Raw genomic sequence first — 16,001 nt, 5'->3', positions numbered from 1 at the left:
CACACTCATCTTCACATTGCCAAAATATCACCATCCCTCAACAACTTCAAGCGAAGACTGGGGGTCAGCCTGATGAACCAAACTACTCAGTAACCTCCTCCATAAAGCCTAACTCTCACACATTCACATGCACACACACATTTAAACATTTAAACATTTGTTTTTTGACATTACTGATCAATTCATTTATACATATATAATTAGTAGGTTTACTAGGTTCTATTTTAACAAACTAATTTTATTTGAGTACTTATGCATTGAATATAGTTATTTTGTGGTGTGGTTTTCATCCAAGCACATCTGCACACTGTTTTTCATCTGTATCGTTCTCTATCACTTGTTTTCTTTGGTGCAAATAAATACAGAAATAAATCCCTCAACAAAAAAGCAATTCAGAATGGATATTACAGAAACCAAACAACACTGCACACAAAACACACACTGTAATTAATGCAAAATGGTTCGTGCTGTGAGCCCCGGCTGGTAGATCATAAGCCAGCCATTGTTTTTCCAACAAGGCTGAACCACAGACAATAATCAGTGATTATCAGTGATTTCCTCACTTAGGCGTGGCGTTGTTATTGAGTTATTCTAGCTTTTTATTCTTGCCCATTGTATAATTATCTGGGTAGCCATACTACACACACACACACACACACACACACACACACAGGCTGGTGAGGGGAGGACAGCTCATAATAATGGCTGGAACGGAATGGTATCAAACACATGGAAACCATATGTGTGATGTGGTTGATACCATTCCATTGATTCCGTTCCAGCCATTACTATGAGCCCATCTTACCCAAATAAGGTGCCACCAGCCACCTGTGACACACACACACATATACACTCCCCCTCCACCCCAAATATACAATCACACACATCTCTCAAGCCTGCAAGTGGTTGATAAAAGCCTCTAATGGAAGATGGAGAGATAGAAACAATGAAACTGGCTGTGATTGTTTCTTTACATCCCAGAAAGCCTTTCTTCCCACTAGAGGATCAGCCTGAATTGGTTCTCTTTCATAGTCATTTGCTGGACAGAATGACACAGTGTTTGACTCTTCTGCATGCCCCATTTTTTTGCTGGGCTGAAATAGGTTTTCTCTAAAGTGTCTAAGCGAGGGAGGGAGTGTTTGTGTGTGTGTGTGTGTGTGTGTGTGTGTGTGTGATATTTAAGTCATGGCAATGCAGGCACAAGAGATGGAGGGAGTGAGAGGGTGATAAAACGTTGGATCAAAAATAAGGAAATAGAGCCACAGGGGCCTGTAATGGAAACAGAGGACCTTCAGAGACTAGTCTTTGAAGAGGAATTCAAACAGAGGAAAATGCTTTTGAAGTGAGAGGCCACAGATCAGGGCTGAGAGGGAGGGTGAGGATGACATCCTGGTGATCAAAGGTTAAACGACAGACTAAAAGATGAGAGGTAAAAGGGCAGAAAGATTTGCCTGGCTACCCAGACGCCTTGCTCCGACCAAACGCTACGCCACGCCCACGGATGTTAGTTTCTTCTCCGCAATGAGTCTGGATCTGAGTACCTCCTTGACCCTTCACCGAATGTAAACACATTCGGGGCCGTCTGATGATTGGTCCAGAAACCGATGGGTTGGGCCAGAACACACGAGGGGTAAAGTGGCGAGGTGAAAATTCGTCATTGTTTTTGATACTCTGATTGGTTAGAGACGATCCAGTCGCTGATGACTTTGTTTTGTACAACGCCCCTCGTGCCCCTGGTCACCACAAACGGCTTCAATGACGGCAGTCTCAGACTAAAGTATGTAGCGAACGACAGAGCAACGGAACAATTCAGTGTGCGTCGTCAGGCTACAGAAAGATCCCATTGAACCAGATTTCTGGATCCAACAGCTATAGGAGGACAGCCAGAAAGTCAACCAGGAGAGGAAGAGGATCCATACAGAGCCTTAGTGCTGAGCATCTGACAACACACAGGTCTACTGTTGCTTATTATCACCAGAGTGGCATTGTGGAAAACGATTGACAACATTGAAAACATCCTAAAACAAAGGAAGTTCCATGCAGGTTACAGGGATCTTTAGCAGCTATAATGCTACAATGGAATAGGAGCAATCAAATATTTTTTTGTTGCAATATGAGCAAGGCACGTAACCTTAATTGCTCCTGTAAGTCGCTCTGGATAAGAGCGTCTGCTAAACGACTCAAATGTTCATGTAAAATGGTTGAAAACTGTTGAGAGAGAAAACACTCCAAGGTTGAGATTGTAAACGCAGCCCTAAGCTCTTGGTTGTGACAGCTAGGCTATAAGAGGGGCTCAGAGCTGCAAACCTGGTGGAGACAACACACTCATCCAATTAATCAAAGCAAGGCCCCTTTAATCAGCTAAAACCTGATTTGCCCTCTGCATCTCACGGACGGACGGACGGACGGACGGACGGACGGACGGACGGACGGACGGACAGACAGGGGGACAGACAGGGGACAGACAGGGGGACAGACAGGGGACAGACAGACAGGGGGACAGACAGGGGGAGACAGACAGGACAGACAGGGGGACAGACAGGGGACAGACAGACGGACAGACAGGGGGACAGACAGACGGACAGACAGGGGAGAGACAGACAGACAGGGGAGAGACAGACAGACAGGGGAGAAACAGGGGTGAGAGGGAACAGAGATGGGGAGAGAGATGGAAGGAGAAACAGGGGTGAGAGGGAACAGAGATGGGGGAGAGAGATGGAAGGAGAAACAGGGGTGAGATGGAACAGAGATGGGGGAGAGAGATGGAAGGAGAAACAGGGGTGAGAGGGAACAGAGATGGGGGAGAGAGATGGAAGGAGAAACAGGGGTGAGATGGAACAGAGATGGGGGAGAGAGATGGAAGGAGAAACAGGGGTGAGATGGGGCGGTTAAATAATTGCCTACTTACATACATTGCCAAAGAAAAGTTACCATGCTACTGAAAATAGTTTACGGTCGTGTTTTCTAGTGAGCAACATGGAGCCTGTAGCCAGTTAGATTGTTCTGAGACAGTTTGAAGGGTAGACTCCATTAGATTAGGGGAAAGGGGATACCTATTCAATTGATGCATTCAACCAAAATGTGTCTTCCATATTTAACCCTCAGAAAGGTGCGGGTGGTCGGCTCTGAGTTTCAAACCAGCAACCTTCCGGTTAATGGCCCAACGTTCTTAACCAATAAATGATCAGACGAGAGAGTGAGGAAACAGGAGAGAAATATGGTTGGTCTGAGACATTGAGGAAACTAGATTAAGACTAAGAGAGAGAGACAGATTCAGTATTTATGGTTAGTCTGAGGTAAAGAAGGCTAGATTAAACTAGGAGAGAGTGAGATAATGAGAGGGAGGGAGAGAGAGAGGCAGATTCAGTATGTATGGTTAGTCTGAGGTAAAGAAGGCTAGGTTAAACTAGGAGAGAGTGAGATAATGAGAGGGAGGGAGAGAGAGAGGCAGATTCAGTATGTATGGTTAGTCTGAGGTAAAGGCTAGATTAAACTAGGAGAGAGTGAGATAATGAGAGGGAGAGATAGAGAGAGAGAGAGAGGCAGATTCAGTATGTATGGTTAGTCTGAGGTAAAGGCTAGATTAAACTAGGAGAGAGTGAGATAATGAGAGGGAGAGATAGAGAGAGAGAGAGAGGCAGATTCAGTATGTATGGTTAGTCTGAGGTAAAGAAGTCTAGATTAAACTAAGAGAGAGTGAGAGGTAGATAAAGAGAGAGAGAGAGAGTTTGCTGAGTCCACCCATTACTACTTAGCATTGAGCTCCACACCAGTGAGCCTGTCTGTTCTGTCACAAAGACACAGAGTTACACATCATCCACAAACACACAGCTCAATATGCTGGTGTACATGACCATGACAGGGCTCGGTAAAAAGGTGACACATGCAGGTATGTAGCCAAGCGGGCACATATATACATGTGTGTGTGTGAAAATGTATGCATTCACTACTGTAAGTCTCTGTGGAACAACTCAAAACCCATAACAGCCTACAGACAGTGTGCATTCTGCTGCCACCTGCTAAGTGAAATGAATCACCAGAAAACCTCTCTTTCTCGAATTAGAGAGTCAGTGGTGTGTATTTCACTGCATCCCCACTCTCTGTCTATATATATTTATCTCCCTTGCCCCACCTCTCTCCCTCTCTCTTGCTCAGAACAGAGCACTCAGCCATGCCGGATCAAACCGGTTCTGTCTCCCATTCATCATCATTGCCATCTCACAGGCAGAACTTACTGTCAACGTCTCCAGCCTCTCCAGGATCAAGACAAGCTGTTGCCATGTCAACTGTGAGAGAGCTCCACTCTACCATCTCCATCTCTACTATTATCCTCAGGTTCCTCCTCCTCAGAATCTGACCTTCAACAAGTGTTTGTTAGCAACAACTGTTGGTTAGAAACAGACAGTTCTGTGGGGAGTATTTTCAAGTTCCTTACGGAGTGGTAATGAGGAGAGGAGAGGAGAGGAGAGGAGAGGAGAGGAGAGGAGAGGAGAGGAGAGGAGAGGAGAGGAGAGTCCTGTGTCAGTCTCTGAGAGGGAGCTGAGGAGATCCACACATAACCTCACTTAAGTAATACTAATGTTGTGGAATGGCTGTTTAGTCATATGTGATGACATTAGACTAAGCTGGGGATATAGTGGATTTGGTGTGTATGGCTGAGCGGTATCAACCTGGGATCAACTGGTTTTCATCTTTGCCTTTTAGCATGTTAGAAATATGAAAGTGGTAATGTCATTGACAGATGCACCTCAGGGAGTATAGAATGTACTGGAGGATTAGTGTGTTGAAGAATACTAGGAGGGCTGCCTGTGGAGTTTCAGCAGTCACTGTGTGTAAGCCTTACATATACACAATCCATAGGTCTGAGGGCGAGGAAGGAAACAGAAGATGGAAGAGATGCTCTGTGGCTGATGGAGGGAGAAGGTGACGGCGAGAGAAAGAGAGAGAAAGAGAGAGATTGAAAGACAGAGAGACGGATGAGAAGGTAAAATACAACATCTGGAATGAGGGCATCGTTCTTCTATAACTGTCACTAAATATTAAAATATATCTACATTTACGACAAGCAACAATGTCACTTTGAGGGATTTGTTTAGCCATGCTAAAACCTAACTGAAATCTAGGGTCAAACAAAGACTGTTGGGATTCAATTCTACTGAGTGGATGTTATAGTATTTCCCTTCCCCTTTCCTCAGCTCTGCATTAGACACCACACAGAATGCATCCCTCCCTAATTCTCAAACAAAAGCAGCAGTACTGATAGACCCAGCCCAGTCAACTCCTCCAGTACTGATAGACCCAGCCCAGTCAACTCCTCCAGTACTGATAGACCCAGCCCAGTCAACTCCTCCAGTACTGATAGACCCAGCCCAGTCAGCTCCTCCAGTACTGATAGCCCCAGCCCAGTCAACTCCTCCAGTACTGATAGACCCAGCCCAGTCAACTCCTCCAGTACTGATAGCCCCAGCCCAGTCAACTCCTCCAGTACTGATAGCCCCAGCCCAGTCAGCTCCTCCAGTACTGATAGCCCCAGCCCAGTCAACTCCTCCAGTACTGATAGACCCAGCCCAGCCAGCTCCTCCAGTACTGATAGACCCAGCCCAGTCAGCTCCTCCAGTACTGATAGACCCAGCCCAGTCAACTCCTCCAGTACTGATAGACCCAGCCCAGTCAACTCCTCCAGTACTGATAGACCCAGCCCAGTCAGCTCCTCCAGTACTGATAGACCCAGCCCAGTCAACTCCTCCAGTACTGATAGCCCCATCCCAGTCAGCTCCTCCAGTACTGATAGACCCAGCCCAGTCAACTCCTCCAGTACCGATAGCCCCAGCCCAGTCAACTCCTCCAGTACCGATAGCCCCAGCCCAGTCAACTCCTCCAGTACCGATAGCCCCAGCCCAGCCAGCTCCTCCAGTACCGATAGCCCCATCCCAGTCAACTCCTCCAGTACCGATAGCCCCAGCCCAGCCAGCTCCTCCAGTACCGATAGCCCCAGCCCAGTCAACTCCTCCAGTACTGATAGACCCAGCCCAGTCAGCTCCTCCAGTACTGATAGACCCAGCCCAGTCAACTCCTCCAGTACTGATAGACCCAGCCCAGTCAGCTCCTCCAGTACTGATAGACCCAGCCCAGTCAACTCCTCCAGTACTGATAGACCCAGCCCAGTCAACTCCTCCAGTACTGATAGACCCAGCCCAGTCAACTCCTCCAGTACTGATAGACCCAGCCCAGTCAGCTCCTCCAGTACTGATAGACCCAGCCCAGTCAACTCCTCCAGTACTGATAGACCCAGCCCAGTCAACTCCTCCAGTACTGATAGCCCCAGCCCAGTCCGCTCCTCCAGTACTGATAGCCCCAGCCCAGTCAGCTCCTCCAGTACTGATAGCCCCAGCCCAGTCCGCTCCTCCAGTACTGATAGACCCAGCCCAGTCAGCTCCTCCAGTACTGATAGACCCAGCCCAGTCAGCTCCTCCAGTACTGATAGCCCCAGCCCAGTCCGTTCCTCCAGTACTGATAGCCCCAGCCCAGTCCGCTCCTCCAGTACTGATAGCCCCAGCCCAGTCCGCTCTTCCAGTACTGATAGCCCCAGCCCAGTCAGCTCCTCCAGTACTGAGCCTTTGTTCAGTAATTTAATCGCTCCACTGCAGACACACTTTATAAGGAAAATATCAATTATAATATCTACCAATCAGCTAGACAGAATGAAGACTCTTAATAAGTAATCTCACCAAATGGATATTGCTTCAAATTTTAATGACGCCCAGCCAGTTTATACTTTCACCTAGAAAGAAGGCATGTCAAGAGAGAGGGATGGATAGAGGGATATCAAGGGAGTAGGGATACAGGAAATGGAGAGGGTGAGAAATTGGGGGAGAGATATATAAATGGGGAGATAAATAGATATAGATCTCTCAGAGGGTCCTATTAAATCAAAAAGTCCATCCTATGCCTCCTGAGTCTGTCACCGCCCCCCCACATCTGTTGACCCCAACCACATCTGTCTCCCTTAGCCTCCAGTCCCCATCCGCCCAGGTTGAGGTGAGCTGACTGAGCGAGGGAAATTACACAACCAGCTATGAGAGAACCCACACAGGGTTATGGTTGGGGATTATGGACTGTCCAGTGCACGCAGGTAGAGTATGCACCAGCATCAGGACCGCAGCCCTTTACCTCAGCATCAGGACCGCAGCCCTCTACCTCAGCATCAGGACCGCAGCCCTCTACCTCAGCATCAGGACCGCAGCCCTCTACCTCAGCATCAGGACCGCAGCCCTCTACCTCAGCATCAGGACCGCAGCCCTCTACCTCAGCATCAGGACCGCAGCCCTCTACCTCAGCATCAGGACCGCAGCCCTCTACCTCAGCATCAGGACCGCAGCCCTCTACCTCAGCATCAGGACCGCAGCCCTCTACCTCAGCATCAGGACCGCAGCCCTCTACCTCAGCATCAGGACCGCAGCCCTCTACCTCAGCATCAGGACCGCAGCCCTCTACCTCAGCATCAGGACCGCAGCCCTCTACCTCAGCATCAGGACCGCAGCCCTCTACCTCAGCATCAGGACCGCAGCCCTCTACCAGTCAGCATCAGCCCCAGCCCCGCAGTCTACCTCAGCATCAGGACCGCAGCCCTCTACCTCAGCATCAGGACCGCAGCCCTCTACCTCAGCATCAGGACCGCAGCCCTCTACCTCAGCATCAGGACCGCAGCCCTCTACCTCAGCATCAGGACCGCAGCCCTCTACCTCAGCATCAGGACCGCAGCCCTCTACCTCAGCATCAGGACCGCAGCCCTCTACCTCAGCATCAGGACCGCAGCCCTCTACCTCAGCATCAGGACCGCAGCCCTCTACCTCAGCATCAGGACCGCAGCCCTCTACCTCAGCATCAGGACCGCAGCCCTCTACCTCAGCATCAGGACCGCAGCCCTCTCTGTCTCAGCATCAGGACCGCAGCCCTCTACCTCAGCATCAGGACCGCAGCCCTCTACCTCAGCATCAGGACCGCAGCCCTCTACCTCAGCATCAGGACCGCAGCCCTCTACCTCAGCATCAGGACCGCAGCCCTCTACCTCAGCATCAGGACCGCAGCCCTCTACCTCAGCATCAGGACCGCAGCCCTCTACCTCAGCATCAGGACCGCAGCCCTCTACCTCAGCATCAGGACCGCAGCCCTCTACCTCAGCATCAGGACCGCAGCCCTCTACCTCAGCATCAGGACCGCAGCCCTCTACCTCAGCATCAGGACCGCAGCCCTCTACCTCAGCATCAGGACCGCAGCCCTCTACCTCAGCATCAGGACCGCAGCCCTCTACCTCAGCATCAGGACCGCAGCCCTCTACCTCAGCATCAGGACCGCAGCCCTCTACCTCAGCATATCAGGACCGCAGCCCTCTTTCTAACTCAGCATCAGGACCACAGCCCTCTACCTCAGCATCAGGACCACAGCCCTCTACCTCAGCATCAGGACCACAGCCCTCTACCTCAGCATCAGGACCACAGTCCTCTACCTCAGCATCAGGACCACAGTCCTCTACCTCAGCATCAGGACCACAGTCCTCTACCTCAGCATCAGGACCACAGTCCTCTACCTCAGCATCAGGACCACAGTCCTCTACCTCAGCATCAGGACCACAGTCCTCTACCTCAGCATCAGGACCACAGTCCTCTACCTCAGCATCAGGACCACAGTCCTCTACCTCAGCATCAGGACCACAGTCCTCTACCTCAGCATCAGGACCACAGTCCTCTACCTCAGCATCAGGACCACAGTCCTCTACCTCAGCATCAGGACCACAGTCCTCTACCTCAGCATCAGGACCACAGCCCTCTACCTCAGCATCAGGACCACAGCCCTCTACCTCAGCATATCAGGACCACAGCCTTCTTTCTACCTCAGCATCAGGACCACAACCCACTACCTCAGCAGGCCTCACGGTCTACTGCACAGCTAACATGACACTATGGCTCTGCTTCTGTCCAGGATGCATGGGAGACTTCTGATGACTCAGAAGCACACATGTGCAAACACACACACACACACACACACACACACACACACACACACACACAGACAGACTCAGACATTATGCACACATACTGTAGGCACACACACACACACACACACACACACACACACACACACACACACAAAATGGATTCTAAGGAAACTCATCTGAAAGTCTATTCCCTAATAAGCGTTATAGCTCAGTTTGGTTGGGGAGAGGGAGAAGGGGAGAGAGGAGAAGGGGAGAGAGGGAGAAGGGGAGAGGGGAGAAGGGGAGAGGGGAGAAGGGGAGAGAGGGAGAAGGGGAGAGAGGGAGAAGGGGAGAGGGGAGAAGGGGAGAGGGGAGAAGGGAGAGGGGAAGCTGTGTATCTCCCAGCCCACACATGGGACAACAACGTGGGGGCGGTAGCACTCAAGGCTCGGCCTACGTTTTGGATCTCCATGGAGATGAGGTGGGAGAGTGTGTGTGTGTGTGCTGCTGGGGAACACATAAACACCTGATCCAATATAAGGTCAATCCATTTGAATTCAGTCACTTTTTGACAGCATCCCCTTTGATTGAAATATAACTTTCCATACATGTTTCCTCATGGAAGAAGTGGTCAGAAAGTGATGTTTTGGACAAAACATTCAAGAAATAAAAGTTGCTCAAAGTTGACCTATGTTGCACACCCCACCATACCATGACACATCCATGTCTTCATTACTGTAAAAGATGAACGGTTGATTTACAAGATTACAAACAGGGTTGTCAAACTTCTATAATTTCTAGATTAAAAATAAATACAAATGATGCCATTTTTTACCCTTAAATGTCAAATATGTAAAAATGTGTAAAAATAATTATTGTAACTTGTTTTACATCGTCTGAAATGTTTGTGTCATGCCCACCATCGGTTGAGGTAACATGCTCTTAAATTGTTTTGCTTTTTATTTAACTAGGCAAGTCAGTTAAGGCCTGTCCCCTACCGGTGAACAGTGGTTAACTGCCTTGTTCAGGAACAGAACAACATATTTTGTCAGCTCAGGGATTCAATCCAGCAACCTTTTGGTTACTGGCCCAACACTCCAACCACGAGGCTACCTGCTGCCCCTACATATAGAGTGGGTTATGGATGTTTAAATGTACTAAAATGGGAATAAATTGTAGATTTCAACTTCCAAATGGTACCACAAAATGGTTGGAGGTCCACACATTCAATGTTGAATGGGAATATCTGTTGTTTTAAATAATACTGTCAATCCTCAATTGGAAACCTATTCAACCTATTCAATTTACATTTCAATGGTGTACCAGCTAGGTTGCAGTAGTCTGAAGGGATAGGTCCATTCCGTTAGTTATATTTCTATGATTGAAATGACACCCACCCTGTATTCTAGAGCATATTGTGTCTCAACCGATGGTGGGCACCTCAGATTATGTAAAGTAGGGTCTAAACTACAACATATGCAAATATGAAGAAAAAAAATATGAGTTTACGTTTTTAGATAATTGACGTTAAATGTAAAAAAATGTCATAATTTTTATTAAAAACACATTTTTTTCAAGAAATGATCAAATAGTTTGACCACATTGTTTGTAAGGTTTTGTAATCTTGTAAATGATATGAATCTCAACCGTTCATCTTTTACAGTGATGAAGACATGGATGTGTCATGGTATGGTGGCGTGTGCAACAGGTCAACTTTGAGCAACTTTTATTTCTTGAATGTTTTGTCATTCAGGTCCAAAACGTCACTTTCTGACCACTTCTACAATGGGCAAATATGTATAGAAGGTTTTGTTCAAACCAAAAGGTGTTGCTGTCAAAAAGTGATTGAATTCAAATGTATTTAACCTACTGCATTGTGCGAAGACCAGTGTGAATACATACATACACACATATAATGCATTCACATAAACATTACAGGGAACAGGGTAAATAGCTTTATCTGACTAGCAAATTCACTTTGCAATTAACTGACCTGAATTCCATCTGGCATAGTAGCAGCTATAGTGTGTGTATCTCTACTGTGTGTGTATGTGTGTGTGTGTGTGTGTGTGCGTGCGTGCGCATGTGTGTGTGTTTGTGTGTGTATGTGTGCGTGTGTGTGTGTGTGTGTGTGTGTGTCAGTGCACGTAGTCTGTGTACGTAGTCTGTGTACGTAGTCTGTGTACGTATGTGTTTTGAACGAATCTCCAGAATCTGCTAACAGGAAGAGAACACTTCCTGCTCTGAGAGCCTCAACAGAAAGGGACGTACCACCCTGGTCAAACACAATAACTAAATATTTAACTTAACAATTCTTCCAAAAGCAATGAGGGACCAAATCAGAAGTCAACACAAGACAGGATCATGTTATGTAGTTATTGAAACACTGGCCTCTGTAGATTGAAAGTAGCTGAAATTAGTCTGCCTCACAGTAAGGCTAACAGAACCAGTCGATAAGCAAACACACACACACATACATACAAGCACACATACACACACACACATTCAATCACACAGGAGAGGACTCCATGTGCGTACTGAACCCAGATACCATCCTACACACTGGTTGTTAAAAGAAGCAGTCGTGACTTGTTTCTTTAAGGCTGAGTGCTGAGACAGTCAGTCAGACATGGCTGGCCAGACAGCCTCAAGCTGAATGTATTTAGACTTGGAGAGAACCTACAGCCCTGCAGCTCAACCTGAAAAGCTCAATGCACATAGTTGATAGAAGTAGCCATGATGCTAACCTCATCCCCAGGCATTGGGCATTAACATAGGTACATGCAGACACACAGACACACAGACACACCCCACACAGACACACACACACACACACAAACACACGCTCATCCCCCACACCATCACCCCCTATCCCCCACACCATCACCATCATCCCCTATCCCCCACACCCACACACCATCACCCGCTATCCCCCACACCCACACACCCATCACCCCTATCCCCCACACACACACCATCATCACCCCAATCCCCCTCACACACACCATCACCCCCTTTCCCCCCCCACACACCATCACCCCCTATCCCCCCCCACACACCCTCACCCCCTATCCCCACCAGACACACCACCACCCCCTATCCCCCACACCATCACCCCCTATCCCCCACACACACCATCACCCCCTATCCCACACACCATCACCCATATCCCCCGCACCATCACCATCACCCCCTATCCCCCACACACCATCACAAGATATCCCCCACACCACAACCCCTATCCCCCACACACCATCACAAGATATCCCCCACACCACAACCCCTATCCCCCCACACCACACCATCATCCCCTATCCCCCACACCATCACCCCTATCCCCCCCACACACACCATCACCCGCTATCCCCACACCATCACCATCACCCCCTATCCCCACACACACACCATCATCACCCCAATCCCCCCACACACCATCACCCCCTTTCCCCCACACACCATCACCCCCTATCCCCCCCACACACCCTCACCCCCAATCCCCACCAGACACACCACCACCCCTATCCCCCACACCATCACCCCTATCCCACACACCATCACCCATACCCCCGGAGACCATCACCCCCTATCCCCCACACACCATCACAAGATATGCCCCACACCACAACCCCTATCCCCCCCACACCATCACCCCTATCCCCACACCATCACCCCCTATCCGCCCACACACACCATCAACGCCTATCCCACACACCATCACCCCTATCCCCACACATCACCCCCTATCCCACACACCATCACCCCCTATCCCACACCATCAACGCCTATCCCACACACCATCAACGCCTATCCCACACACCATCAACGCCTATCCCACACACCATCACCCCTATCCCACACACCATCACCCCCTATCCCCCACACCATCACCCCTATCCCACACACCATCAGCGCCTATCCCCACACCATCACCCCCTATCCCACACACCATCAGCGCCTATCCCCCACACCATCACCCCCTATCCCCCACACCATCAACCCCTATCCTACACACAATCACCCCTATCCCCACACCATCACCCCCTATCCCACACACCATCACCCCCTATCCCACACACCATCAACGCCTATCCCACACACCATCAACGCCTATCCCACACACCATCACCCCTATCCCCCCACACCATCACCATCACCCCTATCCGCCCACACACACCATCAACGCCTATCCCACACACCATCACCCCTATCCCCCACACCATCACCCCTATCCCACACACCATCACCCCCTATCCCACACACCATCACCCCCTATCCCACACACCATCACCCCCTATCCCACACACCATCACCCCTATCCCACACACCATCACCCCCTATCCCACACCATCACCCCCTATCCCACACACCATCACCCCCTATCCCACACACCATCACCCCCTATCCCACACACCATCAGCGCCTATCCCCCACACCATCACCCCTATCCCCACACCATCAACCCCTATCCTACACCCATCACCCCTATCCCCCACACCATCACCCCTATCCCACACACCATCACCCCTATCCCCCACACCATCACCCCTATCCCACACACCATCACCCCTATCCCACACACCATCACCCCCTATCCCACACACCATCACCCCTATCCTACACACCATCACCCCTATCCCACACACCATCACCCCTATCCCACACACCATCAGCGCCTATCCCCCACACCATCACCCCCTATCCCCCACACCATCAACCCCTATCCTACACACCATCACCCCTATCCCCCACACCATCACCCCCTATTCCACACACCATCACCCCTATCCTACACACCATCACCCCTATCCTACACACCATCACCCCTATCCCCCACACCATCACCCCCTATCCCACACACCATCACCCCTATCCCCCACACCATCACCCCCTATCCCACACACCACCACCCATCACCCCCTATCCCCCACACCATCAACCCCTATCCTACACACCATCACCCCTATCCCACACACCATCAACGCCTATCCCACACACCATCAACGCCTATCCCACACACCATCACCCCTATCCCCCACACCATCACCCCTATCCCACACATCACCCCCTATCCCACACACCATCACACCCTATCCCACACACCATCACCCCTATCCCACACACCATCACCCCCTATCCCACACACCATCAACGCCTATCCCACACACCATCACCCCCACACACACACACCATCACCCCCCCCACACACACCATCACATGATATTCCCCACACCATCACCCCTATCCAACACCATCACCCCCTATCCCCCACACACACATCACCCCACTATCCCCCACCATCACCCCACTACCCCCACACACACCATCACCCCCTATCCCCCACACACACACCATCATCCCCTATCCCCCACACACACACCATCATCCCCTATCCCCCCACACACACACCATCATCCCCTATCCCCCCCACACACCATCACCCCCTATCCCCACACACACACCATCATCCCCTATCCCCCACACACACACCATCATCCCCTATCCCCCACACACCATCATCCCCTATCCCCCACACACATCACCATCACCCCCTATCCCCCACACACACACCATCACCCCCTATCACCCACACACACACCATCTCTCCCACTCTCTCAGAGAGAGTTGATATGTGTTTCTATTAGCAAACTATACCTGCTAACCAACACACCTCCAGTGTAGTTACAGTAAAAAGTCTAGTGACAGCAGTAATGTCTTTAATTAGCCCAACAAGGAGGATCCTCTTCAGTGTTTGACAAAAACACTAAAAGCCAGAGGAGATTTATACCGTCAGTTGCAGTGTTTATTGCTCTTATTGAGTTTGGTAATGCCGATTCAAGATGCTGTGCTGCCCTTTATAAAGTATACTGCTTCAGTCTCCCTAAGGCAGGCTCACACACACACGCATGCACACACAGAACACAGAACACACACACAGAACACAGATCATGCAGAACACACACACAGAACACACACACACAGAACACAGAACACACACACAGACCCATGTCTCTTCCAGGTGACAGTATAATAGTGTGTCCTCTATGTAATGCGGTGAGATAATGCAAACCTCTCAGCATGGTTAATGTATGCCAGGAAAAGGCACAGTGGTTTAAAGGGTTTGGACGGATGGACAGAGAAAAAGAGAGAGAGAAAAGACACCTAGGAAAAGAGCGATAGACAGAAATAAAGAGACAGAGAGAGGCTGTTCAAGGCTGGATCAATCCTCCCTCCTCCCTCTCTGTGAGGTCAGGCCATACAGTCCCCATGCAGGGTCCCGATCAATAGGAGCTCATATTCAGGCTTACCTTGAGACTTCAGTGGCATTCAATCTGCTGCCTCTGGCCTGGGCTGCAACACTGTCTGTCTTCACTGACAGTCACACACACAGCCAGGCCATGGATCATGCTGCTGCTTTAGAGGTCTGCATGGGAGAGAGAGAGACATCGGTTGTGGTGAGGGGGAGCACTAGAAGGTATATCATTATCTTACTGTCACACTCACTCACACACACACACACACACACACACACACACACACACACACACACACACACACACACACAGGCCATGCTGCTGCTTTAGAGGTCTGCATGGGAGAGAGAGAGACATCGGTTGTGGTGAGGGGGAGCTGAAAACTGCTGTTCACAAATGCTCTCCATCCAACCTCGCAGCAAAAGGTGGCGCTACAAAGGGGGCTGAATAATTTTGCACGCCCAATTTTTCAGTTTTTGATTTGTTAAAACAGTTTGAAATATCCAATAAATGTCGTTCCACTTCATGATTGTGTCCCACTTGTTGTTGATTCTTCACAAAAAAAATACAGTTTTATATCTTTATGTTTGAAGCCTGAAATGTGGCAAAAGGTCGCAAAGTTCAAGGGGCCGATTGTATACTTTCGCAAGGCACTGTAGCTGATGCATCATCTATCTCTGTGATACCTAGCTGATTCATCATCTATCTCTGTGATACCTAGCTGATTCATCATCTATCTCTGTGATACCTAGCTGATTCATCATCTATCTCTGTGA

At 49.6% G+C, this 16,001-nt stretch overlaps 1 protein-coding gene and 1 pseudogene across 1 annotated transcript; one reads left to right on the top strand and one right to left on the bottom strand.

Annotated features, from left to right (window-relative positions):
- LOC115125313 (testis-expressed protein 2-like) overlaps positions 1–16,001 on the bottom strand; it is a 52,044-nt pseudogene that overhangs the window by 34,891 nt on the left and 1,152 nt on the right.
- Positions 5,244–7,042, top strand: LOC135564873 (uncharacterized; the record flags this gene model as incomplete). Its single annotated transcript, XM_065010956.1, has 2 exons — positions 5,244–6,624; positions 7,011–7,042. Coding segments are annotated over 2 exons (1,413 nt in total), but the record flags the coding sequence as incomplete, so codon positions are not given.

The sequence above is a fragment of the Oncorhynchus nerka genome, linkage group LG26, assembly GCF_034236695.1.
Source record: "Oncorhynchus nerka isolate Pitt River linkage group LG26, Oner_Uvic_2.0, whole genome shotgun sequence".
NCBI classification, from domain to species: Eukaryota; Metazoa; Chordata; class Actinopteri; order Salmoniformes; family Salmonidae; genus Oncorhynchus; species Oncorhynchus nerka.
Note: the sequence above shows the minus strand (reverse complement) of the source record. Positions and strands in the feature narration are given on the sequence as shown.